General features: G+C 36.0%; 1 protein-coding gene across 3 annotated transcripts; it reads left to right on the forward strand.

Annotated features, from left to right (window-relative positions):
- Positions 1-55: 55 nt before the first annotated feature.
- Positions 56-27,543, forward strand: FGFR1OP2 (FGFR1 oncogene partner 2). Of its 3 annotated transcripts, XM_032159877.2 has the most exons (8): positions 56-353; positions 15,123-15,280; positions 15,715-15,863; positions 18,104-18,221; positions 19,167-19,309; positions 22,049-22,162; positions 24,886-24,999; positions 26,130-27,543. In XM_032159877.2, the coding sequence occupies exons 3-8, from the start codon at positions 15,729-15,731 to the stop codon at positions 26,265-26,267; spliced, it is 762 nt and encodes a 253-aa protein (XP_032015768.1). In that variant the 5' UTR covers positions 56-353; positions 15,123-15,280; positions 15,715-15,728; the 3' UTR covers positions 26,268-27,543. The 3 variants fall into 3 exon arrangements, with proteins under 3 accessions (XP_032015768.1, XP_032015767.1, XP_032015770.1); XM_032159876.2 differs by lacking the exon at positions 15,123-15,280 and having other exon boundaries at positions 57-353; XM_032159879.2 differs by lacking the exons at positions 15,123-15,280; positions 22,049-22,162 and having other exon boundaries at positions 62-353.
- The last annotated feature ends 49 nt before the right edge of the window (positions 27,544-27,592 follow it).

The following is a 27,592-nucleotide window of genomic DNA, read 5'->3' on the forward strand; positions in this document are numbered from 1 at the left end:
ATAGGGAGGGACATACAAGGGCCCCGCCCGGCCTTCTCGCGCAAAGCGGAGAGTGATCGGTTCTGGCCCACCGTAACGCGAGGAAGGAAATCTCGCGAGGCTGGAGTCCTCAGGGAGCGCCGGTCGGAGGCGGTCGGCGGCGGTCGGCGGAGGTGTCTACCCCGCCGGTGATGGGGCTGAACGGCACTGGCTTCCCGGGCTCCCGTCCGCTGCCTCTGTCCGATTCTGCGTCTGCTTGCTGAGGAGGCGGATTAGGGGCGCGGAGTCTTTTCCCTTGAGTGCATAGGTCCCTGTTGGTAGAGGCTTTGAGCCCGCATCGCCACAGCTGACGGCTGCGAGGGACTAAGAGCAGAGTAAGTGGACTAAATCCAGGGACCGGAGCAGGGGTGGGCGAATCGGAGGCGTCCTTTGCCGGGGCTGTCGTTCGCCGGGGCCGGTGCCTTGCGCCTCTTGAACCACCGGCGCCCGGCCCTGGGTCTTCCCGCCCCGGGCTCCCTGCTTCCCGCCTCCCCCCACCGGCTCCGAGCTTCTCTTAATGGAGATGCGGTGCGGAAAGTTCAGTGAAAAGCTTTGGCTCTAACCCTATGGACACACCTTCCGTATCTGCTTTCATCCTGCCTTACCCACCTGCGGGCTCACCACCGGACGGGGGACCCTTTGTCAGTCACCTGTTTGCAGCGTTTAATGAAGATAACTTGTTTCTTGAAACTGCTCTCCAAGGGGGTATTATTCTTTTCTGGTTCTCTTCCTGCCTTCTCTATCCCATCTCTGATGATGGTTCCAGTATCTGTCCTGCTATCCGAACTAGAAAACCAGGAATCATCCTTGGTTCTTCATTTCCACTTACACTGCACTGTATTATTTTTTTTTTTCGCCAGAATTAGTGCGGTTGCCCCCCCGCCCCCCGCCCTCCACTGGTTTTCCTTCTATAATCCTTCCGTAGAGTTATTCTAAAATACATATTTATCTCTGTCCTTAAACTTTTTAGTAACCGTATTGCTGACAGCATCAAATCCTAATTGTTAAGCACATCATCATTCAGGATCTTTTACAGTCTGTCCCAGTCCATTTTACCTTTTAGTCTTGCTTTAATATCCGACCATACCAGACTATACTGGCTGTTTCCCCAAATATGCCATGCGCTTTGACAGCTCTGTACTTTTGTACGTGCGGATGTCTAGGATGTTTACTGTTCCTCTATTTTACCACCTATCAAAACCCAATTCATAAATCATTGTCTTCTCAAACTCCCCCAGGTAACATTGATACGCTGTGCTCCCAACGCATTTGAAACCTTTCTTCTGCAGTATTTATTAGGTCGTATTATTTGTTTCTGTATCTGTCTCTCCCGCCAATTTGAACCTGGGTCTGTCTGGAATCATGTCTTACTCATCTCTGAGAAAAAGTCCAGTACTTGGCACATAGCAAGCATTATTTATATATACATATGTATATTTATTGAAATGGAATAGTTCTAAAGAATTCACCATAAGAGTTCTTCATCCTTTAAAATAATAGAATTTTGGAGCCAGAAGGAACTCTGTACATTAGCTTAAAGGTCCCTGACCTGTTTTGATTATGAGAAACCCTGTACTTCTAATACACATGCAATTGTACTTTTAGTAATTGTTGGTTGAAATTATGTATAATGACAGAAAACTATGCTTTTAAATGATTTTGTATTTTATTTTTATAGTATCTGTTTATGTTTGAGAAATGGAGCAGAAATGTTTTAGACTACAGACAGTGCTTGGAGTATGTGCATTCAGGAACCTCTTCCAGTGACTCCTTAGCCTGTAGGTTAGAAATAACTGGTTTAGATTAGGTTAGTTCCTTCTTGAACTGTCACAACTCTTTGAACATATGGATATGAAACCTACAGTCAGCCACAATTCTAAGAGAACGTGTAATTTAAAGAAAATCCTCTAGTGTCATTACTTCCAAAATCTTTCTTCCAACTTTAAAAATTAATTTTCTTCAGAAAGTGTCTTTATACAGTTCCAAACATGTATTCATTTCACTATTTTCAAGGACAGTGAAAATTTTCTTTGCTTTCAGATACAGTGATGTGCCTGTATAAATGCTTATTTTTATATGTAATTTACATGCATTCTTTCTTGCATTCTTAAGATTATAAGTTTATATGAAAACCATAACTATACCTTTTGGTTTTTTAATTTCCATATGGGTCAGTTCATATTATGTACTAATTAATATTAGAGACACATACCCGAACATGAAAAAATTTAAACTAGATTGTTGACATTTAAAGACACATCTGTGGTATATCAGTAGCAACAATATTTCTGTGTAGATGTAGTGGTAGGAGTAGTGGATTTGTGGATAAGGGAAACAGAAGTTTCCAATCAGTAAACATTCATTGATCTTACAATTAATGTGATGCCTAATTAAAATGGTTGCTAGGCTTTTATTAATTACCTAGAAAATATTTGAAATTTTTTTTAGTCTTTAATTTCTCTTACATTTCATATATATTCCTATTTATTTTCTGAGGTTGGCTTGAAAAATTTGACTTGAATTTCCTTAAATTTTTCTTAACCAAAATCTAAAAGTAAACAGCTGGCAATTGCTGTCTTGGGTGGGTGGTGGTTTCTCTTTTATCAGCAGCAGAATGTTCTAAGCCTTCTGCCAGGAGTCTGACTGCAGAAGTCTTTGGGTGGTAAAGTGGGCGAGAATGTGACTAATGCAGAAAAGAAAAAAAAATTTTTTAACTTGCTAAAAAAAAAAAAAAAAGATTCACCTGTAATTTGGACCTGCCTATAGAAAATAACGTAAGTAAGTGTATTATGGCCAGTTAAGATAGGCACTATAAAAATAGGCCGAAAAGCTTAGAATATTCCTTTTTTACTGAAGTCTGTTTTTTAAAATTTGAAACTTGTTAGAGAGTTTGGAAAACAGCCTTCTTCCTCCCACTCCACTTCCTGGCCAAAAAAGAGGGGAAGTACAATGGTCTTCAAAAAAGGTGATAAAGTAAATGCATGTTATAAAATATTTTAAACTTTTGTGTGGTCTCACGTACAGGAAATGAACATGCAAATTCTTAGAAACTGTTGTTGCTGTGTTTCTGAAATGCTAAAAAAATTATGCTTTGAGCTATCTGCTGTTTATAATTCCTTTCCCTCAATAGGTAGGTTTTTATAGTTAACAAGTTTTAAATATAGTTGATTTTGATAGTTGTATTTCATTATGCAATCTGGAGAGGAGAGAGTGTTTTTCATAAAGTGGATGTTAATTACAATTTTAAAAAGCCAATAAGTAAACATTCATTGATCTTGTAATTAACTGTGACACCTAATTAAAATGGTTGGTAGGCTGTTATGTCTGGAAAATATTTGAAATTTTTTTATTCTTTAAAATTTGTCTTCATATACATTCCCGTTTCTTTTATATGGCTGTCTTGAAAATTTTAAAAAATATCTTGGATGTTCCATTTGTGGGGTAGGGTCAGATAATTTACTTTTTTTTTTTCCACCTAATGAGATTGAGATGATTTCTATATAGGTAAAAAGCAAACAGGACCCTGGGAATCCAGTGTGGCTTAGGAATAGGACACTAGACTGGTGATCAGAAGTTCTATTTTTGGTACTAGTTTGGCTCTTTCTTTGCTTTGTGGTGCTGTCATTCGGCTTTGTTTGTTTGTTTGTTTGTGATGGAGTCTTGCTCTGTCGCCCAGGCTAGAGTGCAGTGGTGCAATCTCGGCTCACTGCAACCTCCACCTTCCGGGCACAAGCAGTTCTCCTGCCTCAGCCTCTGGAGTAGCTGGGATTACAGGCGTGCGCCACCACACCCGGCTAATTTTTGCATTTTTAGTACAGACGGGGTTTCACCACGTTTGTCAGGCTAGTCTCGATCTCCTGACCAATTGATCCACCCACCTTGGCCTCCCAAAGTGCTGGGATTACAGGCGTGAGCCCCTCAGCTTTTTAGATTTGGAATTCCTGGGTCTATTTTCTCATTGGTAAAATGGGAATGGCACTTGTCCTCTTGCCCAAATGACAGTATAAGGTAGTTATTGCTCAGATTCAGAAAGCTACCAACAGTTTGAATTAATTAAAATTATTACATAACAGTTTGATTTTCCTCTAGGGTACTCTAGAGATCCATTTGGATAGAATTAGGTTAGAGAGAAGGCAAATAGGTGAAGCAATTTTAAAGAAGAAAACAGTGACTTGCACATATTAGATAGGGAGAGTTTATTTTACAGCTGTTACATTTGAGGCAATGTGGTATCGATGCAGCAATAGATAAATAGTCATTTTAAGAGGACAGGTTTCATGATGGTTCTAATTGCATTTCTCTAATGGCTAATGATGTTGAACATCTTTTCATGTTTCTTATTTGTCCATATCTTTTTGGTTCACTAGTAAAGTCTTTTATTCATTTTTATTTGGGTTATTTTCTTATTGTTTTGAGAGATTTTTATGTATTCTAGATAGAAGTCCTTTGTTGGATAAGTGATTTGAAATATTTTCTCCCAGCCTGTAGCTTGTCTTTTCAAGCTCTCTAAACAGTGTCTTTCCAGAGCAAAAGTTGGTGATTTTGATGAGGTCCAGTTTATTAAATTTTTCTTTTATGAATCATGCTTTTAGTATCATGTTTACAAAAACCTTTGCCTAACCCCAGGTCACAAAGATTTTCTCTTATTTTTTTCCTGAAAGTGTTATTGTTTTTAATTTTACATTTAGACTTATGGTCCATTTTGAGTTAATTTTTGTATTAAGTGTAAGAATTATGTTGGGATTAAACTTTTGGCATATAGATGTCCAGTTCTTCCAACACCATTTGTTGAAAAAAGCCAACCTTTCTCCTTTGACTTGCCTTTGCACCTTTTTCAAAAATCCATTGGCCATTTTTGTATGGCCCTGTCTCTAAACCTTTTCTGTCTCTATCAGCTCTATGCCACCTTGATTGAAGTAGCTTTATAGTAAGTCTTAAACTTTGGTAGTGTGAAAAAAACTGAAAACAAATAGTTTCTTCAACTTTTTTTGTTTTCATAGTTGTTGTTATCTAGTTTCTTTGCATTTCCATAGAAATTTTAGAATTAGCTTGTCAATTTCTCTAAAAAATCTTGCTGGGACTTTGATTGGAAATTGCACTGTTTGTACAACAGTTACAGAAAACTTGACATTTCGGCTGGGCGTGGTGGCTCACGCCTGTAATCCCAGCACTTTGGGAAGTCAAGGCAGGAGGATCACTTGAGGTCAGGAGTTTGAGTCCATCCTGGCCAACATGACGAAACCCCGTCTCTACTAAAAATACAAAAATTAGCTGGGCGTGGTGGCGCATGCCTGTAATCTCAGCTACTCTGGAGGCCGAGGCAAGAGAATCGCTTGAACCCGGGAGGCGGAGGTTCCAGTGAGCCGAGATTGCACCACTGCACTCCAGCAGCCTGGGCGACAGACTAAGACTCTGTCTCAAAAAAAGAAAAAGAAAACTTCCCTACTATGTTGAGTCTTCCAGTCCATGAACACAGTATGTTTCTCCATTTGGATCCTCTTTAGTTTCTTTCATTAGCATTTTGTAGTTATCAGCAAACAAATTTCGCATATGTTTTAATTTATGCCCAGGAATCTCAGGGATTTTTTTTTTTGTTTTTTTTTTGTTTTGTTTTTTGCTATTGTAAGTGTGTGTTTTAAAAAAAAAAAAAGTTTTGGTTTCTATTTGTTTGTTGCCAGTATATAGAAAAACAGTTGATTCTTGTGCTTGTATCCTGTGACATGGCTAAAATCATGTAGTAGTTTTAGGAGTTCTTTTTTGGATTCTTTGGGGTTTTCTACATAGACAACAATGTTGGCTGTGAAAAGGGGCCATTTTATTTCTTCTTTTCCAACCTGTATGCTTTTTCCCCCCTTCCTAGCCTTACTGCACTAATGTATTGAACAGGACTGGTGACTGCAGACATCCTTCCCTTGTTCCTGATTTTATTGGGAAAGCAGTCAATCATTCATTATGAAGTATGATGTTTGCTATAAGTTTTCTGAAAATGCCCTTTCTCAGTTTAAAAAAATTCTCTTCTAGTCCTAGCTTGCAGAAAATTTTTATTATGAAAGTATGCTGAATTTTTTGATAATATGCCAATTGGTATGCGTGATTTTCTTCTTTGGTGGATTACATTGGAGACAGCCTTGAATCTGGGATAAACTCCCATTGGTCAGGGTATATTACTGTCATTATGAGTTGCTGAATTTGAGTTACTAATATTTCCTTAAGGATTTTTTATTTATGTTAATGAAGGATATTAGTCTGTGGTTTTCTTGTATTCTCTTTGGTTTTGGTATCAGTAATACTGACATCATTTTATGAGATTAGAATTACAAGTATTTCCTTTTCTTCTATTCTTTTTTAAGAGATTGTATAATAATTGGTGTTATTTCTTCTTTAAATGTGTGATAGAATTTGTCCCTGAAGCCATCCAGGTCTGGAGATTTTTTGCAGAAGATTTCTAATTACAAATTCAGTTTCTTAAAATAGTTATAATAGGACTATTCATAGTTGTCTGTTTCATCTTGTGTGACTTTATGTAGTTTGTGTTTTTTGAGGAGTTAGTCCATTTCATTTAAATTATCCAATTCATGTGTATGGAATTTATTATTGTATTCACTTATCCTTTTAATAAATTAGAGGTCTGTAGTGATATCTCATCTTTCCTGATATCCCTTCTTTCCATGAGTAATTTATGTCTGCTGACTTTTTTTCTTGGTTAATTTTGCAGGAGGTTTCTCAATTTTTATTTTTTTCAAAGAACTGGCTTTTGATTTCATTGGGTTTTCTCTGTTGCTTTCTTGTTTTCAATTTCATTGATTTCTACTCTTTATTATTTCCTTCTATTTACTTTAGGTTTATTTTGCTCTTCTCCTCCAAGTTCCTAAAGATTGAGGCTTACATAATTTATTTGAGATCTTTCTAATTTTCTAATATAAACATTTAATGCTATAAATTTGCTTCAAAGTAGAGTTTTACATACATGCTAAAATTTTTGATATTTTGTATTTTCATGTTTATTTAGATCAAATTATCTTCTAATTTCCAGAAACTTCCTTTTTGACTTATTATATAGAAGTACATTGTTTAACTTCCAGATGTTTGGAGATTTTCTTGTTATCTCTTAATTGCTTACTTTAGTTTAATTTCATTATAATCAGAGAGCATAATTTGTATTGGCTGGGCGCGGTGGCTCACGCCTGTAATCCCAGCACTTTGGGAGGCTGAGGGGGGCAGATCACCTGAGGTCGGGTATTCGGAACCAGCCTGGCCAATGTGGTGAAACCGCATCTCTACTAAAAATACAAAAATTAGCTGGACATGGTGGCATGAACCTGTAATCCCAGCTACTCGGAAGGCTGAGGCAGGAGAACCACTTGAACCCAGGAGGCAGAGGTTGCAGTGAGCCAAGAATGTGCCATTGCACTCCAGCCTGGGCAACAAGAGTGAAACTCCGTCTCAAAAAAAAAAAAAAAAGCATAATTTGTATGATTACAGTTCTTTTAAATTTGTTAAGGTTTGTTTTGTGATCCAGGATGTGATCTATCCTCATGAATGTCTTGAGCACTTAAAAAGAATATGTACTCTGCTGTTGTTGGTTGTAGCATTTCATAAATATCAATTCAAGCCAGTTAGTAGATGCTGTTCATTTTGTTTATATTCTTGCTGATTTTTGTGTACAAGGTCTGCCAGTTACTGAGAAAGGAATGTTTAATTTTTCAGCAGTAAGGGTGGATATGCCTATATATCCCTTCAGTTGTTTGAGTTAGTGCTTTTGTATTTTGAAGCTCTTTAATTATAGTTGTATATACATTTACGATGCGTGTGTCTTCTTGGTGAATTGGGGCTTTTTATCATGTAATGTTCCTCCATCCCTGGTAATTTTCTTTCTTTTTTTTTTTTTTTTTTTTTTGGAGACGGAGTTTCGCTCTTGTTGCCCAGGCTGGAGTGCAATGGCTCGATCTCGGCTCACCGCAACCTCTGCCTCCCAGGTTCAAGCAGTTCTGCCTCAGCCTCCTGAGTAGCTGAGATTACAGGCATGCACCACTATGCCCGGCTAATTTTGTATTTTTAGTGGAGACAGGGTTTCCCCATGTTGAGGCTGGTCTCGAACTCCTGACCTCAGGTGATCCGCCCGCCTCAGCCTCCTAAAGTGCTGGGATTACAGGCGTGAGCCACCGCGCCTGGCCGGTAATTTTCTTTTCTCTGAAGTTTACTTTGTCTGGTATTTATTTATTTTTTGAGGCAAGTCTCACTTTGTTGCCCAGGCTAGAGTGTAGTGGCGTGATCGTGGTTCACTGCAGCCTCAACCTCCTGGGCTTAGGTGATCCTCCTACCTCCACCTCCCAGCTAGCTGGGACTGCAGGTGTGTGCCACCACGCCCAGTTAATTTTTTGTATTTTTAGTAGAGATGGGGTTTTGCCATGTTTCCCAGGCTGTTCTGGAACCCCTGGCTTCATGATCCACCAGCCTCGGCCTCCCAAAGTGCTGGGATTATATGGGCGTGGGCCACTCCGCCTGGCCTTGTCTGATATTATATAGCCACTCTAGCTCTTTTCTTAAATATAACACCTTTATTGAGATATGTAATTCACATACCGTACTATTCACCTATTTAAAGTGTACACTTTTAGGGTTTTCAGTATATTCAGAGTTGTGTAACCATCACCAAAATTGATTTTAGAACAATTTTTCCCCTGCAAAAAGAAACCATATGTTCATTAACAGTCACTTCCCATTCCTCCTTCCTTTTCCTAATCCCTCAGTCCTAGACATCCACTAATCTACTTTCAGCCTCTGGATTTGCCTCTTCTGGACACTATATAAATGGCGTGATACATTGTCTTTGTGACTGACTTCTTTCACTGAGCATAATTTTTTCAGTTTTCATCCATGTTGTAGCCTGTTTCAGGACATTATTCCCCCCTACTTTTTTTTTTTTGCGAGATATTCCACTGTATGAACACATCATATTTATTCATTTATCAGTTGAGTAATATTGCTGTGAACATTCATGCACAATTTTTTGCATTGACATACTTTCATTTTCCTGATATGTACCTAGGAATGGAATTGTTGGATCACATGTTTAACCTTTTGAGGAACTGTCAGACTTTTCCAGAGTGGCTATACCATTTCACATTCTTTATATCCTAGCCAACACTTACTATCTTTTCTATTATAGCCATCCTAGTAGGTATATCTCGTTGTGGTTTTGAATTGCATTTCAGTGATGGCTAGTTATGTTGAGCATGTTTTCATGTCCTTATTAGCCCTGTGGTTTTCTTTTGACTAATATTTGTATAGTATATAGTATATCCTCTTTTCCATCTTTCTTTTTGGAGACAGGGTCACACTCTGTCACCCAGGCAGGAGTGCAGTGGCACAGCCAGGGTTGACTGCACCCTCACCGTTCCGAGTAGCTGGGACTACAGGCATGTGCCACCACACCCAGCTAATTTTTAAATTTTTTGTAGAGACAGGGTTTTGCCATGTTGCCCAGGCTGGTCTTGAATTCCTGGGCTCAAGCAATCCTCCGATTTCAGCCTCTCAAAGTGCTGGGATTACAGGCGTGAGCCACTATGCCCGGCCTGTCCTTTTACTTTTAACCTACCCATATCATATTTAAAGTGAATTTTATATAAACAATGCATAGTTGGGTCCTCTTTTAAAATTCTGATCATCTATCTTAATCTTATCTAAATATAAATGTCGAGGACATTTATATTTAGTGAAATTATTACATGTTTGGATTTAGTTCTGCCATCTTATCATTTGTTTTCTTTCTGTTCCTTTGATATTCCTCTGTTTTGCCTTTTCTCTGTCTTTTGGGTTATTGAACACTTTTTAATTCATTTCAATTAATCTATTGTAGCTTTGACTATTATCTCTGTACAGTTATTTTAGGGATTTCTTAGGAATCACAATATATGTAAATTTTTAAATTTACTTAAAATTGATATTTTTACAACTTCAAGTGAAATGTAGAAATCTGATCACTATATAGGCCTTTTTAGCCTCCTCTCTTTTTCTTGTAGTTATATATTTGCCTGCATAAATTAAAAATCTCATTAGATAAATATTATAATTCTTGTTTTTAAACATTAGACATTTAAAAGAACTAAGAGGAAAATATTTACCCAGATATTTACAATTTCTGTTGGTCTTCCTTTGTTCCTGATGTTCTGAGTTTCCTTCTGATAACACTTTGCTTCTAACTGAAGAGTATTCTTTATAATAAATCTACTGGAAATAAGTTCTTCTTTCTCTTCAGCTGAGAATGACTTTTATTTCACCTTCATATATGAAACATTTTTGCTTGATATAGAATTTTGGGTTGATAGGTCTGTTCTTTCAACATTTTGAAAGTGTTGTTCTGCTTTTTACTGGCCTTCATTTCTGATGGGAAGCCTACAGTCATTCAAATTGTTCTGAGTAATATGTCATTTTTCTCTAGCTGCTTTCAAGATTTTTTCTTTCTCTTTAGTTTTCGGAAATGTGATTACAATGTGTCTGGACTTAGATCTTGTTGGAAACTCCCGCATGGGGTTTCCTGAGGACTGGGAATGATGAAGACAAGGTTTCTTAGAAGCAAAGTGTTACATCATCGAAATGTATAAGTTTCAACTATTGCAGTTAAATATGTTTTTATATTATTGGATGACAAGTTAGAATGCCCTTGGGAGAATACACAAACTATAGTATTTTAGTCATTGTGAATATTGTGTCTTTTCAATAGGGGACTCTTCTAAGGTATTCATAACATAAACATACTAGAATATTTAAGAATATTGCCCGGCATGGTGGCATGCACCTATAGTCTCAGCTACTCAGGAGACTGAAGTGGAGGGTCTTTGGAGTCCAGGAGTTACAGCTTGGGTGATGGCAAGACCTCATCTCTAAAAATAACTAAACTTAAAAAAAATAAATAAATATTTCTAAACCATAGAGGCAACTCCATAAAATCGTCTTAGAGATGTTCAGAAAGTTGTTTAGGAATGGTTTTAGTCCTTGATTCACCATTACAGTTCTTCTTTTTTTATTTTGAGACAGAGTTTCGCTTTTGTTGCCCAGGCTGGAGTGCAATGGCATGATCTCAGCTCACTGCAACCTCCACCTCCCAGGTACAAGCGATTCTCCTGTCTTGGCCTCCCAGGTAGCTCGGATTACAGGCTTGCACCACCACGCCCTGCTAATATTTTTGTATTTAGTAGAGATGGGGTTTCATCATGTTAGGCTGGTCGCAAACTCCTGACCTCAGGTGATCCACCTACCTCAGCCTCCCAAAGTGCTGGGATTACAGGCGTGTGCCACCACACCTGGCCTACAGTTTTTCCAGATTAATTTATTTACAAATGAAGCATGAATTAACCAGTATCCTATGCTATCCAAGGTAAGTTTTCCCATCCATGTTTAATATTGTGGCCATTTTTTTCTACTTAAATGAAATGTTTCATGGAGTAGTATCTGTTTGAGGTTTTGTTTTGTTTGAGACAGAGTTTTGCTCTTGTTGCCCAGGCTGGAGTGCAATGACACGATCTCGGCTCACTGCAACCTCCGCCTCCCGGGTTCAAGCGATTCTCCTGTCTCAGCTTCCTGAGTAGGTGGGATTACAGGTGCATGCCACCACATCCAGCTAATTTTTGTATTTTTAGTAGAGATGAGGTTTCATCATATTGGTCAGGCTGGTCTCGAACTCCTGACCTCAGGTGATCCACCTGCCTCAGCCTCCCAAAGTGCTGGGATTACAGGAGTGAGCCACCGTGCCCGGCCCTGTTTGAGGTGTTATGTGGTACTATCAAGTAGCCATTCTGATTGTGTCAGTTTTTATCTTCATGGGTCTTACAACTTGATGGTCATAATCGTTCTTTTGAAATTTGACAGGCCAAATTTTGTGTATTTGTCATGGAGTCTTTTAATTTCTTGATTATTTTACAGTTTCATATGAGGCCTTTGCATAAGGACATTTAGTCAAAGCATCCCACTTATAGTAATGAACTAAGGTATTTCTGTGGTATCTATAATATTGTTTCTACCTTTATGATAGCAGTTATATTAGACAGCTACCATCAAGCCATCAAGTAGTTAATGTATTCATTGTTTTTTAAAGGATATCTGAGGAACCTCTTTTCTTTGCAGCATTTCAGAGAAGTGGGTTATTCTAAAAGCGTATCACCTATTGTATATATTTACTTTCAGTAAGTTGCTCCATCTTAGTGGACCACAGTTAAGTCATTTGATCAGTCTTGCTTCTGGTAAGAAATTGAATTTTATCACAGTGACTGATGTACCTGATGTATATCAAGCCTGATACTGCTGATTTTTGTTTTTAAGTTAAAACCCATTAACAAACAGTAAAGTCAGGATTTGGTACTAGAAAATTCAAAAGTTTTGTTTTGGACTTGAATAATTCTTGAGTTAAGGAATCACAATAATGAGATTTTCCTTGCAGTAGGTAAAGGTTGCTGGATTAATACTGTTAAACCAGTAGATGGTAATATGAAAAAGAGAGAGTAGCAATATTTCATAACTACTCAAATGATAGAAATTTTGGATGGTTTCCTTTAGCAGTAGGGATTTACTATGCATGGTAACATGAGGTTTAAAGACCTAGAATAACCTCTGAAGATGCTTTGATTAATTCAGTTGAGGTTTATAATTGCTCTGAGGCAGGGAAGCTAAACCTTAGCTGCTGAATTAAGGTATACAATTTCTTTCTTTTTTTTTTTTTTGAGACGGAGCCTCACTCTGAGGCCCAGGCTGGAGTGCAGTGGTACTATGGCTCACTGCAACCTCGGCCTACCAGGTTTAAGCGATTCTCCTGCCTCAGCCTCCCAAATAGCTGGGATTACAGGCACCCCCCTGCCCCCACCAAGCCTGGCTAATTTTTGTATTGATTTAGTTAGTTAGTTATTGAGACAGAGTCTCTGTTGCCCAGGCTGTAGTGCATTGGCGCAATTTTGGCTCATTACAACCTCTGCCTCCCAAGTTCAAGCAATTCTCTTGCCTCAGCCTCCTGAGTAGCTGGGATTACAGGCGTGTGCCACCACGCCCAGCTAATTTTTGTATTTCTAATAGAGACGGTGTTTCACCATGTTGGGCAGGCTGGTCTCGAACTCCTGACTTCAAGTGATCTGCCCTCCTCGACCTCCCAAAGTGCTGGGATTGCAGGTGTGAGCCACTGCGCCCAGCCCAAGGTATACAATATAATAGGCGTGGGGTTTTGATGTCGTGTTGTTAATACTCCCAGGACACAGGGTACTATTTTTTGTACTCAAAAAGATTTATGATTATGCAGGAAGACTGTCTAGAATGAGGGCTATTTAACTATCTGATCATATATAGGACCTTATTGCATTTTATTTGGAAACAGATCCTATCTATTGCATTTGTAGATGTTATGTTTTAGTGTATAAAGAAGAGTTCTTCTTATAGTAGTCCCAGCAATATCATTTACAGATTAGGACTGTTAGAGAGTTCTATTACTTGAGTTCTATTAAACCAAGATAAACTTTATTTTCTCTCAAATCTTTTACAATTTGTTATAGAATTTCAAATTTGTCTTTTATTACTTTCACCATCTGTTACAAACTGTTATTTTTACTATAAAACCAATTTTTTTGGTTATTTCATTTTTCTTAGTACAAGTCAGCGCCTGTCCTTTTTTTTTTTTTTTTTTTTTTTAAATTTTGCTTTACAGACAGCTTTGAAAGTTTACTCAGAAGGATCCGATGTTCTATAGTAATGGGATTAATGGGAGTTATAGTGATGTCCATTTAACCCATTTATGTTAACTTTCTTAACGAATAAGAAAGTTGTCTGTCTACAATTTTAGATAATTCCCTTTGGAAATTTAGAGGAAGTACAGGGTATTGTTGGGTGCTAGTGCCTCTCTCAGAACAGCTTCTTTGGATAGATTTTGGGTAGTTGTCCTTTTGCATATTAGCCAGTATCAGACAGTATTGGTTCCTTTAATGGCCCTTTTACTTATCATATTTTCAAGTATCCTTATCTAAACCTCCTGAATCTTACAAGACAAATCTTGTGGTTGTTTTCTCTAGAGAGCCAGAAGTTATATTAATTTCCAGCTTGTTTACTTCTTAAGGCTCTCTGGAAATGTCTGGTCATATATTGGACATTTTCTAAATTGGCGATTTAAATAACAGGAGAAAGTCTTCTGAAATTGCCTGATGTGTTTTATGAAATATTTTATACTGTTGAGTTATTTAAATCTTCTCTTTGCTACTTGTTGCTTTTTTTTTTTTGTATTGGAGGGGATAATCATTAATTGAACTAGTTGGTACAGATCTGTAGTCCAGGGCAGTGGTATATAACAAAGTCCTGAATTCTGTGGCAAACTTCTGTTTTACTAAAGTTGATGAAAATCTTTGTTTATAACCCTTCACTTGGATCTACACCAAAGTTTTAATTTATCTTCTGTAAATGTGGCTTCTGGCCTGGTAATTTAGTGTGATTTTATTTTTTGAGAAAACCCTGAAGAAAGGATGGCTTATATTGAAAGTTAGGTAAAACTTAGTAGAAAGATAAAAGATTTCACCCGGGCGCAGTGGCTCACACCTGTAATTCCAGCGCTTTGGGAGGCCGAGGCGGGTGGATCATGAGGTCAGGAGATCGAGACCATCCTGGCTAACACGGTGAAACCCCGTCTGTACTAAAAATACAAAAAAATTAGCTGGGCGTGGTGGCGGGCGCCTATAGTCCCAGCTACTCGGGAGGCTGGGGCAGGAAAATGGCGTGAACCTGGGAGGCGGAGCTTGCAGTGAGCTGAGATCACACCACTGCACTCCAACCTGGGTGACAGAGCGAGACTCTCTCAAAAAAAAAAAAAAAAAAAAAAGGAAGATAAAAGATTTCAAGGACAAAGGACGGTAAGTTTCAGGAGAAACTTAAAGTTTTGGAAAGAGACTGTTTAAAATTATTAAAATTTTGTTTGAGGTTTCTACATACAAGTTGAAGAAGCTGACAATTGACTGTTTCATGTTTTGTCTCATGTTTTTTTCAGCTACTCTTAAACATATTACTTACTGATTCTAGCATATCGGAAGTTTCCTGTAATTACCAGTTTTGTCCTAAGTCAAAACTTTTTTTTGCACTTTAAGGAAGATGCAAGAGTTAGAATTATAATGCAACTTTATGTAAGAAGCAGAAGTTCTTCCAAGAGGAGGTTGAGACTTTGATGTAGCATGACACATTGAGGCCACTTTGGCTGGTCAGCAGTGTTTGTGAACAGTGTCTCAAGTCCCCTGACCAAGCAGAGGTGAGGAAGCATTCTTACAGTCAAAGTTTTCTGACAGTCATTGACCCCAGAATAATACTCACCAGTAAACCAAATCATCTTCCTCAAAAGTGACAAGATAGGGAATGCCCTCATAAAGGGCAAATTTCTATATGACATTATATTTATTGGACATGTACTTTTTTCCCCATTGTAAATTGAGTGTTTTAAATACATTCTAGTTCTGTCTGCAAATCTTTTAACTGTGTTCTAATTTTTTTATAATAGTATAAATTTACTTTCAAGTTTGTAGTATCCTACCAGAAGCAAAACCACAGTGTTCTTAGGTGTTTTTTCCTCCCTGGACAGTGAACAATACTGTAACAAATGTGGCTTAAGAAGCATATCTGTGTTGACATGAAACTAAAATAAAGAGATGTGTTGACTTTGAGTCTTGATTTTAATTTTAATTATAGATATATCTTTAGAAATGAGTTGCACAATTGAGAAGGCACTTGCTGACGCTAAAGCTCTTGTTGAAAGATTAAGAGATCATGACGATGCAGCAGAATCTCTGATTGAGCAAACCACAGCTCTCAACAAGCGAGTAGAAGCCATGAAACAGGTTTGATTTTTCTTTCTTGTTCATTCCATTTATCAGAAGCAGTCATTGACATTTATGTGTTGCTGGCTAATTAGTATCTAATTTTTTTCAACATTCTTTAAAATTTTAAAGTAGTTTGACTTGTGTGTTTCAGGTTTACTTTAATTTTGTCGTGTTCAGGTGACATACCTAGACATATATTTCTAAACCCTAGATTTGATCACTTATTTTGCTGACAGGGTTGCACATTTGAGTTTAGAAAATAAATGAATTTGTTAGGTCTAGAAACATTTACAAAGACCAGGTAATACCTTTTACTAATGTTGGTACACATTTTGTTCTGTCTTGTATAATGTAGAAATGTTCATATTTTTCTTTATAAAAGTACTTAGGTGATGCTGTTTAACAACAAAATAGCTTTTGAAAATGGTGCAAGGTAATATGTGATTTGCATTCTGTGCAGTTATTGTACCCATACTTGCTACCTTATTTTTCATTCAATGCTACCAATTAAAGAATACATAAGGGCTTTCTTCTTGCTATTTTTACTATTGTATAACAGAATATTCCCATGGGCCACGGAGTTTACACACTATTTTAACCTTCTTCTGATAAAAATTTTCAAGTCATTTAAGAAAATTATAAAATCTCTGACATTATGATGGAAATCAGAGGGGGAAAATGTATATTCACAGCCAACTCTCCTCATCTATTTTGTAAAAGGAAGCAATTCTGGGATAGTATTTTTAACAAAGCTACTGGAAATAGTGGAGCAAGTTTAGTTATTTGGTTTTACAACTGTGTTGCCCTAAACAGATATATCTGCATCCCTAACCAACTGTCCAGTTAGACTCAGGCACTTCAGTGAACATATATCTGGTATTGAGTCGTTAAAAAAGGAGTTTGACATCTGAAGTTTAGAACCAGGAGTGTTATAATGAATATATTACTAAGTGTCTCATGAGAATGCCTTGAAAATAAATGAGTGCAATTTTAAAATAAGATTCTCATTTTCTTAATGGAAAGTCTTTCTGCATTTCTTTTGTACATGTTCTATTAAGATATTCACGTACCATAAAATTTACTTTTTTGAAGGGTACAGTTCATTGGCTTTTAGTACACATTTGCAGGTTATGCAGTATAACTGCTATCTGATTCCAGAACGTTTTCATCACCACAAAACCTTACATCCATCAGTGGTCTCTCTCTAGTTTCCCCTTTCCTCAGTCTCTGGCAACCATTAATATTTCTATCTCTTTGAATTTGCCTATTCTGGACATTTCATATAAATGGAATGACAAAATATGCGGCTTTTTGTGATTGGCTTCTTAACATAATGTTTTTAAGGTTCATCTATGTTGTAGCATGTATCAGTACTTCATTCCTGTTTATTGCCAAATAATATTGCATTGTAAGGATACAGCACATTGTGTTTATCCATTCATCAGCTGATAGGCATTTGGATTATTTTACTTTTTTGGCTGGTAAGAATATATGCTGCTATGAATATTTGTGTACAAGTTTCTGTGTGGACATATGTTTTCAGTTTTCTTGGGTATATATGTAGAAGTAGAATGGATGGGTCATATAATAACTCTGTTAAAATTTTTTGAGGATCTGCCACATTGTTTCCCAAAGCAGTTATGCCAAGCTTGTCCAACCTGTGACTTGCTGGCTGCATATGGCCCAGGATGGTTTTGAATGCGGCCAAGCACAAATTCACAAACTTTCTTAAAACATTATGAGATTTTTTTTAAAACAAAAAAGCTCATCAGCTATCATTAGTGTTAGTGTATTTTATGTGCAGCCTGACAATTCTTCTGAATTCCCTGTGCCCAGGGAAGCCAAAAGATTGGACACCCCTGAGCTACATCATTTTACATTCCATCAACAGTGTATGGAAGGTTGCAGTTTCTTCACATCCTCTCCAACAATTGTTACTGTCTTTTTCATTATAATCATCCTCGTGGGGTATATTGAATTGCATTCTCCTAATGACTAGTTATGTTAATTAAGCATCTTTTCATGTGCTTATTGGCCATTTGTATATCTTTAGATAAATGTTTATTCAAATCCTTTGCCACTTTTAAAAATGGGATTATTTTCATTTTATTGTTGAGTTGTAAGAGTTCTTTATATATTCTGGATACTAAGCTCTTATCAGATATTTTTTATATGTATATTTCAGATATATTCATATTTATGTATCAGATATATATATATTTGCAGATATTTTCATCCCACGTTTTTTTCCCCATTAGTATCAGGAAGAAATTCAAGAACTTAATGAAGTTGCGAGACATCGGCCACGGTCCACGTTAGTTATGGGAATCCAGCAAGAAAACAGACAAATCAGAGAATTGCAACAAGAAAACAAAGGCAAGATACGTTACTTTTTGACATTAATCCCATTTCTAGTCTATATTCCTAAATCATATTTATTGCTCTTTATCCTGTCCCACATATGAACGTCTGCCTGCTTGACATCCTCTTAGATTCTCACCCTCAATATCCAGTTAGCACTGCTGTTGTTAGCTATGAAATAACCCAGCTTCATTCTCTGCAGTCCCACTGCATTGGCCTTCAGATTAGATGCTCAGTCTCTTGCCTGAAATGTCCAAACTAATCTCCCTGATTCCAGTCTCTCTTCCCCCTTCCAATCTGTCTTCAACATAACCATCCGATTGATATTTCAAAAATCAGTCTGATCATGTAATTCTTTTGCCTAAGAACTTTCATTATATACTTATTACCTTTTACAGGAACCCTAAAAATCAATTCCCAGCCTTCTTTTTTATCTTCTTCCCACAGCTTTCTTCACCGTGAACTCTTTGCTCTTGCCAACACAAATCACTTCCTAAACACATCATCTGTTTTCATCCCTCCCTGCTTAGAAGGTCCATTCTTTCACTTCTCAACTGAGGGAACTCACGCTGTCCTTCTACAAAGCTTCCACCAATTTCTTCCCACAGACATCTCTTAAATCTATTTGACTAACAGTCCACTCTGCACCTACCACATACTTGTTTTCTCTACTAGACTCTTGAGGTCTGTGGCCCTTTGGTATTAATATAGAGAGAGCCTTGGCCGATATTTAATTGCTGTTTAGTACATCTTTGTTGCAATGATTCTCAAAAAACAAGCTTAAAATATTCGAAAAACTAATATGAGACTTCGTTTGGTGTCTCTTATTGTTATATGGCTAGATTTTTATGCATTGTATTTTCTTTTTAAAATGTCCTGTTCATAAGTTGCTTAGTGGAAGAGAATATTTTGTGTACTTTTAACTCAAGTTGGAATAAAATACAGTATTATTCTTGATAGAATTGCGTACGTCTCTGGAAGAACATCAGTCAGCCTTGGAACTTATAATGAGCAAGTATCGAGAACAAATGTTTAGATTGCTAATGGCTAGCAAAAAAGATGATCCGGGTATAATAATGAAGTTAAAAGAGCAGCACTCCAAGGTAATCCATTCTATAAATGTGACCTGAAATGGAAAAGAGTGACGATTGATTATCCTGTGTTCAGATTTTTTTTGTAAAAAATCACAGATATCTAGTAATGGCATTTTAACATGATGTTGAATGTTTCATCTTTTTAGTTGACATTTTCTCCTTTTTCTTATTTTTCCATTTCTTGCTTGTTATATATCATTTTCTGTTTGATTTATAGCTCTCACTGTTTCTTAGAAACTTTAATTTGTACGTTGAAAAATAAATTTTATTTTGGATATAAAGGTAAGTCTGTTCTATTCAACATTATTTTTGTAGGGCTATATGCTTTTAAGAAATATTTCTTAAAAGGCTGGGCATGGTGGCTTACGCCTATAATCCCAGCACTTTGGGAGGCCAAGGCAGGAGGATCGCTTGAGGCCAGAAGTTCAAGACCAGCCTGGGCAACATAGCATGACTCCATCTCTTCAAAAAGTAAAAAAATTAGCCGGGTGTGGTAGCACATGCCTGCAGTCCTAGCTTCTCAGGAGGCTGAGGTGGATAGACCACTTCGCTCAGGAGTTTGAGGTTACAGTGAGCTACGATCATGCCATTGCACTCCCATCTAGACAACCGAGTGAGACCCTGTCTCTTTAAAAAACAAATTTTTTTAAGAAATATTTTTTCTAATAAATTTGTGTATTGACTTCTCTTGCAAAAACAAAAAATAATGAAAACCTTTTTTAAAATCTGAAAGCAGTTTAATGTAGATTTGTTTTTCTTAAGACTATTTTCTGAATAAGGCTAATTCATCCAGACTATAAATGATCTTGTTTATTATAATGGAAAAAACATGGGGTTTAGGAGAACCAACTTATTAAAATTTTGCTCCCTTGCCCCAGTATCATATACCAATTGACATCATTTTTTAGAAACAAAGCTGGAGTAGTTAGAAATTAGTGTTTTACCTGCTGTTCATCCCTTTGTTATCCCTGTGTCTATTCCCTTTGGTATGTCCCCATATTTTATGGCAACTGCTATGAAGACAAGTAGAATAATCCTTTCTCACTTATATTTATTTTAAACTGAGTTTTAGTTGCTGATACGAAATAAAAATATTAAACTAGATTATGGAAACTAGGCTGTTATCTGTATTAGATAATTGTGAGCTGACTATTATTATTACCAATATTATTTAAGAAATAGTGATTATGAGCCTTCTTTTCCCCATTTGTTACAACAGAAATAGGAAGGGACATATTTTTATATTTCTCTATTATTGAAACACATTTTAGATTCTTTAAAATACTTCTTCCATTTTGGTGCTTGTAGGTGTTTTTAACTTATTAGTAATTAATTCTATTTGAATTAAATACCTATCAAATAGCTCTTTATATGCCTTTGTATATTAGAAAACCTAATGATAGGTACCTCTTGTGTCAACCAGTAAAATAATGAATTAAATTAAAAATTTGTGTTTAATGTTTTCTAATTATGCTATTCATCTCCTAATCAAATGGCAATCCATGGATGTTTAAGTGGTGATCTTTTGAATACAAAATGTAACTATTGTTAATGAGACCATTCTAAAATCATTTAAATTTAAAGGTATAATAATTATAGTAACTAAGGCTTTTTTAAAGGCACTAAGAGGAGTTGACTTAATATTATTTGTGAGATAAATGTAATCTTGAGAATTTCTAAAAGGTTTGTATGTTTTATAACCTAAAAATAAAATGTTAAAGATCTAAAGGGAAGAATACCATTACAAAAAAAGTGCTTAGAATGAGATAACTACAGCTTGTAGGTCCCATCTGGTAGCAACTATGACAGAAGCAAATGTTTTCTAAAATATATTAGATTTTACTATTCACCAGAGCTGGTTTATTAATTAGTAAGGTTAAACATTCCCTTTTTTATTATGTAGATTGGATTCTTCATCTAAGTTCAGATGATCCTTGCCTCCCATAAAATGACTATTCAGTTATTTGTTATTAATTCTCACTAATACATATTAATGTTTGTGATTTTGATTTTTCCCAAAAAGGAGACACTTCGACTTAATTAAACAAACATTAATACTGGCATTGGGTTAGTTATGGGTAATAATAAGATGAATGTACAAGCTTGCAGTATAGTGGGAGATACAGACACAAACATAACAATCTACTATAAGGTAGGGCGTGATGAATCCCAAAGTAGAGAGATGAATTGTTACTGGAACGCTAGAGGGAGCAATATTAACTGTCATAAGGAAAATCTGGAAAGGTATCAAGGAAGGGAAGAAAGTCTGTCTCAGTCCAGCCTTGAATTAATTATGGGCAGGTAGGTAAACAAGCAGAAGTGGGTGGGCAGAGATACTTGTATAATAAAAGCACAAAAAGTATGGTATTCTAGGGTGTGTTTAGGTACTAGTGCTCTGATATGCCTAAACACAAAAGTAATTTTACAACACATTTAGAGCTAAGAAACAGAGTTACACATAACAGCATTTTGGATTGGAGTAAGAGATCCTTTTGAGACTGTTATAACACAGAACTTTGCCCTTACCTAGAAGTTTTTGAGCACATACTTAAAAAATCAGTAGAAAGTTTGAGAGCTCATTTTTACCCAAATACTAATTTTCATGTTATTTTTGAACAGATGCCTTTTTGGAAATCTTAAAAAAGCAAACATTTCAAACAGTTGGCTAACACGCATGAACTAACACTCATTCAGTTTTTAAATTACGGATGATATCCGTATTAACATTATAATGACTCTGTACTACAGATTGACATGGTACATCGTAACAAGTCCGAAGGATTCTTCCTTGATGCATCTCGACACATCCTTGAAGCACCTCAACATGGACTGGAGAGAAGGCACTTGGAAGCCAATCAGAATGTACACTAAATAAACAGTCAACTTTTGGGGTGTGGATGGAAGGGGGGTCCATTTTAAAAGTTCTTTTACATTGAATTTCCCTCCCAGATTAGATCAGCAAATAAATGAAATGTATTAAAAGAATGTTGTGTCTTTAATAGCCATGCTTTTCAGTGTAGAAACTTTAAATTTCTCATTAATTTTCTGTGTATTATATCACGTACAGCCTGTTAGATATTTGCAGGTTTTATAGGTTATTCAGTCCAATGCTTTATTTATTTGCTCTTGTTAGTTGTTGCCGTAAAACAATCATTTCCTTTCTGGACATCTAAGATATTTTCTTGGCATTAATTTTAACCTGATTTCATAAAAATTTTGGTCAAAGTATTAAATGTTTTAATTCAGATTGTGGATAGTTTGTAGTCCTTTGATTTTGCAAATGAAATTAAAATGCCTTTGTTTAGATGTTAGGATTAAGTATAGTAGTGCTCTCTCCATTGTGTCTTAACTTTTTTTTAACTCACTTGTAGCAGGTCTTTACTGAATAAAGGAGGAATAAACCTAGACAGGGAGTTAGAAATGAAAGACATTTCAAGACAGTTCAAGGGTTATGTTGGTGACACTTGTCTTCCAGACAGTTTTGAAAGCACAGATCTTGCCTCTTGGGCTTGTTAAAAAATCTGTGATACTTCTCTGAAGATTTTATAGTTAAATAAGTGAACCATTACCCTGGCCTTTTATAAAAGTGCTGTCCTATTTGAAGTATTGGGTTTTTTCTCATGGTGAGCTTTGTTAGACTTGGTACTGAAAAAATCAGTAGTTTTTTTCCTTCTATTTTAAAGGCAAAGAAATACTTGCTTCAGCCAGGCGTGGTGGCTGATGCCTGTAATTGGGAGGCTGAGGTGGGTGGATCACCTGACATCAGGAATTGGAGACCAGCCTGGCCAACATGGTGAAACCCCATCTCTACTAAAAATACAAAAAGTTAGCCAGGCGTGATAGCGGGTGCCTGTAATCCCAGCTGCTCGGGAGGCTGAAGCAAGAGAATTGTTTGAACCTGGGAGTGGGAGGTTGCAGTGAGCCGAGGTCGTGCCATTGCACTCCGGCCTGGCCAACAAGAGCAAGACTCTGTCTCAAAAAAAAGAAATACGTGCTTTCTATGTAGTTTTTTAACTTAGGTCAGTGCCATAGGACTGACCAAATCATAAATTGAGGATGCTGTTGGTATTCAAAGTTTTACTCATTACCCTTACTCAGTTTGCTGCTGCAATGATCTGTACTTACCTGCTTTTACGTATTATGCTTCCTTGACAATGGGAGGAATTTTAATGGTTAACTTGCAGAATATGACAGATATTTGTCTTAATATCATTCTTCCTACCATAATCTAATTCAAAACTATCCAGTAGAACTTTCTGAAATGATTGGAATTTTTTTTATCTGTGCTGTCCAGTGTGGAAGCCAGTAGCCACATGTGGCTGTTGAGCACTTGCAGTGTCACTAATGCATTTGAGGGACTGAATTGTTAATTTTTAAAAATGTATTGATTTTAATTAAGTTTAAATAACATTGTTTTGGACAGCACAGATTAGCCTTTTAGAGTACCTTCTTGCTGAATACTAGCAGTGTATCGGTTTCCCCATTAAAAGGACCTACATTTTTGTTGGTTAAGAGGTTATTAAATGTGGTTTGCCAAAGATACTACTTGGTCATTTCTTCCAGCTTACTAGTTCCGTGGGTTTCTTGGAGTACTGTTAAATCCTTTTTACAAATATATATATACAACTACTGAAGAGACAATGTTTATTTGGGGAGTTACTCACTTTTATATTTAAGTCTTAGGCTTAATATGATAAAATATCTCTCAACTGCCGTGAATAATGGTCTATAGAAGCTGTTCATTGAGAAAATGATTATTCTCAAGTTTCTGTTGATTTTAAACCTTTTTTTTGTCTGTCTCTTTCACTAGACTGTAAGCTTCTTCAGATCAGGGAACATGTCTTAACAGTCTTTGTATTCCTGTTGTTTAGCATAGTACTGGCACATCATAGGTGTGCAAAATAAGAAAATGAGATTGGAAGAATTTATGCTACGTGCTGCGCCTAACAAATGTGGATGTCTGTATTATACTGATACTATATTTTCAACAGTTAGCAAAGAAGGCCATTTAATATTTTAATACTGAAAAGCAGAATTGTGCTCATTTTATTCGGTGTTTATCATGTACCATACACTAAATAGTAGGTGGATGTAAAGATGCAGTTCCTGTTCTTAAAAAGAGGATTATGACCTAGAAAAGGTTACAGATTGGATTGAGATAACTTTATAGGCCTGAACAATACAGAAAAGATTTCTAAATCATTGAAAACTTCAGAGAGGAAAAGAGATTGAATGCGTCGGCAATTTTTATCATTCCCGTTACTTTGAACAATAGTGTATGTAAGTGCAAAAAAAAAGAAAAAGTTGCTGATCATTGTGGTGAGAGGAGTGTAAAATATGAGTATTTTTCTTGCTGCTAGGTTTAGTCATATTGTGCTGCTTATTCTTAATTCTAGTCCTAACAATTCTGATTTCAAAAGCACATCTGTGGTCAACCAACTTCATTGTTAATATTTGTTTTATTCATATTAAGTGACAATGTAAGAATATTCATGTTAAGTGGTACTGCAGATTTTATAAAAAGGAGAGGATCCAAAAATAAAAAAGTATTTTGCCGATTTCCAACTCCCATCCCTCTTTTTCAGGAACTGCAAGCACATGTTGACCAGATAACTGAAATGGCAGCAGTAATGAGGAAAGCCATTGAAATTGACGAGCAACAGGGTTGCAAGGAACAAGAACGAATATTTCAACTTGAAGTAAGTTTTACATTGCAAATGTAGATGAAAACTGTCCATACAAAGATTTATGCCAGAAAATATATCCCATTTTTAAATATATATTTACTTTTCTTGGGTACTGGTAATGTTCTCCTGGATGCTGTCTATGTGGGCATATTATGCAAGACCATTTATGTGGTGATGCAAGAATCTAGGATTATTAGCAACTTATAATATACCAGTAATGTAGAAAATTGATGTTTCATATATTGCTTATCTTATGAAGTGAATGTACTTGTTCAATTGAGTAATTTTTAAAATTTTGTTTATTAGAGATCACAGTGATACAGGGAAATTTTTTTTAATCCACAAATATTTAGGGGCACTCTTATTTTTCTGGGGATTCTAAAAACCTTTGTCTCATCTGTCCTTTATTTTGTGACAGTGAAAGTAGCAGTCTCTGAATAACTGAAATCAGTACAATAGACTTTTATGCTTTAAGAGCTTCATTTTGAAATCATGGTGGGGAACCTGCTTTAGACTACTAAAATTTAGAAAGTGACACTGAAGACAAAGTGATAGAGAACAAATTATGAAAGGTTATTGTTAAATGTCTACAAATTTTTTTACAGTAACTAACCAAAAGCAGGCCAGAAAGCAAAGTTATTTACCAGTGCCAGATTTGGTCACTTACTTTCCTTGTTGAAAAATATCATCAGCTACCCCTACCCTGCTGCTCTCAAATACCAATGAGCTAAACTTGTCCTGCATTCCATGCTATCATGGAAAGTAATAAAAATACTAAAAATTACTAAGAGATTCTAGCCTATTCACTGGCTTTATGAGTTTATATAAAAATAAATCTAGATGTGATTTTCTTCATCTCTAATGTGATTGTAAAATAAGGCAATTTCTGAGCTTCTATTTACAATTACAGCTGCTTAAGTAAGAAGGCTTTGCAGTGGTGGAAGATGTTGAACACGATTCCTAGCTGTATAAGTGTTCTTTAGATTCAAGTTGCCAACTGCATATATCATTGAGTAGATTAATGCTAGTTACGGAACTTGCTTGTTATACCTTCATATGTTTAGTTTTTCCTAACATATGTTTGTGCTGTTGTAGCTACCTTGTAGATAGTGACTGCATCTTTGTTTCTGCTTGCCTTTTAGCAAGAAAACAAAGGCTTGAGAGAGATCCTTCAAATAACTCGAGAATCATTTTTGAACCTAAGGAAAGATGATGCGTCGGAAAGTACTTCTTTGTCAGCTTTAGTGACCAACAGTGATTTGAGTCTGAGGAAAAGCTGAAGAGTTTCTGAGTCTGTCTGTGAGCTTCTTACGTGGCTCCAAATGGTCAAATAAGTGAATGAATGAATGGACAGAAAATTCAATCCTTTATTTTTTTCTCTGTAAATATGTACAGTGCACGGGCTATGAGATAGCAACAAAAAATGCATAGTTAATGGTCATAGACTTTATTCCAAAACATAATTGGAAAATAGAAACTGAGCCATTGCCAAGTGGTAAAGAAATGAAAGGTTTTCACAGTGACTACTGAATATGTCAAGAGCTTTTGGCAGTACTGCTGGCTTTCTGGGTGATTAATTAGGTAAACTTGAATATTCCCAATAAATGTTTGAGAATTCATAAAATTATACCAATTTAAAAATATAAATTTTTGCCACTGTTTTGTGAACGGAAGATTTGTATGCTAAATTTCATCCTTATTTGGCGTCAAGGTTGATACAAAGTTTATGTACCATGAGACTTCTACTTTCACATTTATTTAAATTTTTGTGAAAGAAAATACAGTTCTAAAGGCTATAGGAATGTGTTATATGTACCTTAAACAGATAATTTAATTTTAGCAATTTACCATAACTGATACTTAGCTAACAATTGTCCATAACTTAAGTGTAAGAAATACCATTTCAGGAATGAAAAAGAAGGAATACTACTTTCTAAGAAAGAAGATCTTATAATAGACATATTTAGTAGGTTAAACTACTCCTTTGAAAGAATCAGTTTTGGTTCAAAGTCAATAATGAAGATGAGATTTGTTTTTCTCTTCTCTGGCTGATTTTTAAGGATATTATGTAGTTCATTTAGTTAACAGAATTGAATGTTTGATATAGCAAGATAGGTATGGTAATTTCAAAGTGAATTGGGAATTCCTCTGGCTCATAGAACCCCTTTTTTTTTTCCTTTAAGTATTCTTGAGATACAAAAAAAAAAAAAGTAAATTAAAATTTCAAAAAAAAAATTCCGGATCTGTTTTTAAGCTCCATCTGGTCCTCATAACCTGCAAGATCTTTCTTAAAACCTTTCAGCTGAAAGTAGGGGTAGAGGTGGAGTAATCTGTGGATTTGTTTCTGTTGTCTTTTAAAATGTCAAATATATAATATGTAAATTTTTTTAAAACCACCAGATACAGAAATGTGCTTTAACATCAGTTGAACCCTAAATTTTCTTATGTTGTGGTGATTGTATTAAAAAGGGATAAAAGAAGAGTGTCAAACATGATTAAATATATTGTACTCATTTATATTGAATACATATTAAAATTAAGACAAATGGAAAATTATACTTTGAGTATATAATTTGTTAAATATTACTTTATATGGTAATTTTAT

Source organism: Hylobates moloch, unplaced genomic scaffold (genome assembly GCF_009828535.3).
Source record: "Hylobates moloch isolate HMO894 unplaced genomic scaffold, HMol_V3 SCAFFOLD_8, whole genome shotgun sequence".
In the NCBI taxonomy this organism is placed as follows: Eukaryota; Metazoa; Chordata; class Mammalia; order Primates; family Hylobatidae; genus Hylobates; species Hylobates moloch.

What these genes read in the sequence shown, in the direction of transcription:
- FGFR1OP2 (XM_032159877.2), top strand. Translation starts at nt 15,729, where the DNA reads ATGAGTTGCACAATTGAGAAGGCACTTGCTGACGCTAAAGCTCTTGTT. An exon ending in GAGTAGAAGCCATGAAACAG is followed by an intron (nt 15,864 to 18,103) that starts GTTTGATTTTTC and finishes TTTCCCCATTAG; the next exon opens with TATCAGGAAGAAATTCAAGA. An exon ending in ATTGCAACAAGAAAACAAAG is followed by an intron (nt 18,222 to 19,166) that starts GCAAGATACGTT and finishes TATTCTTGATAG; the next exon opens with AATTGCGTACGTCTCTGGAA.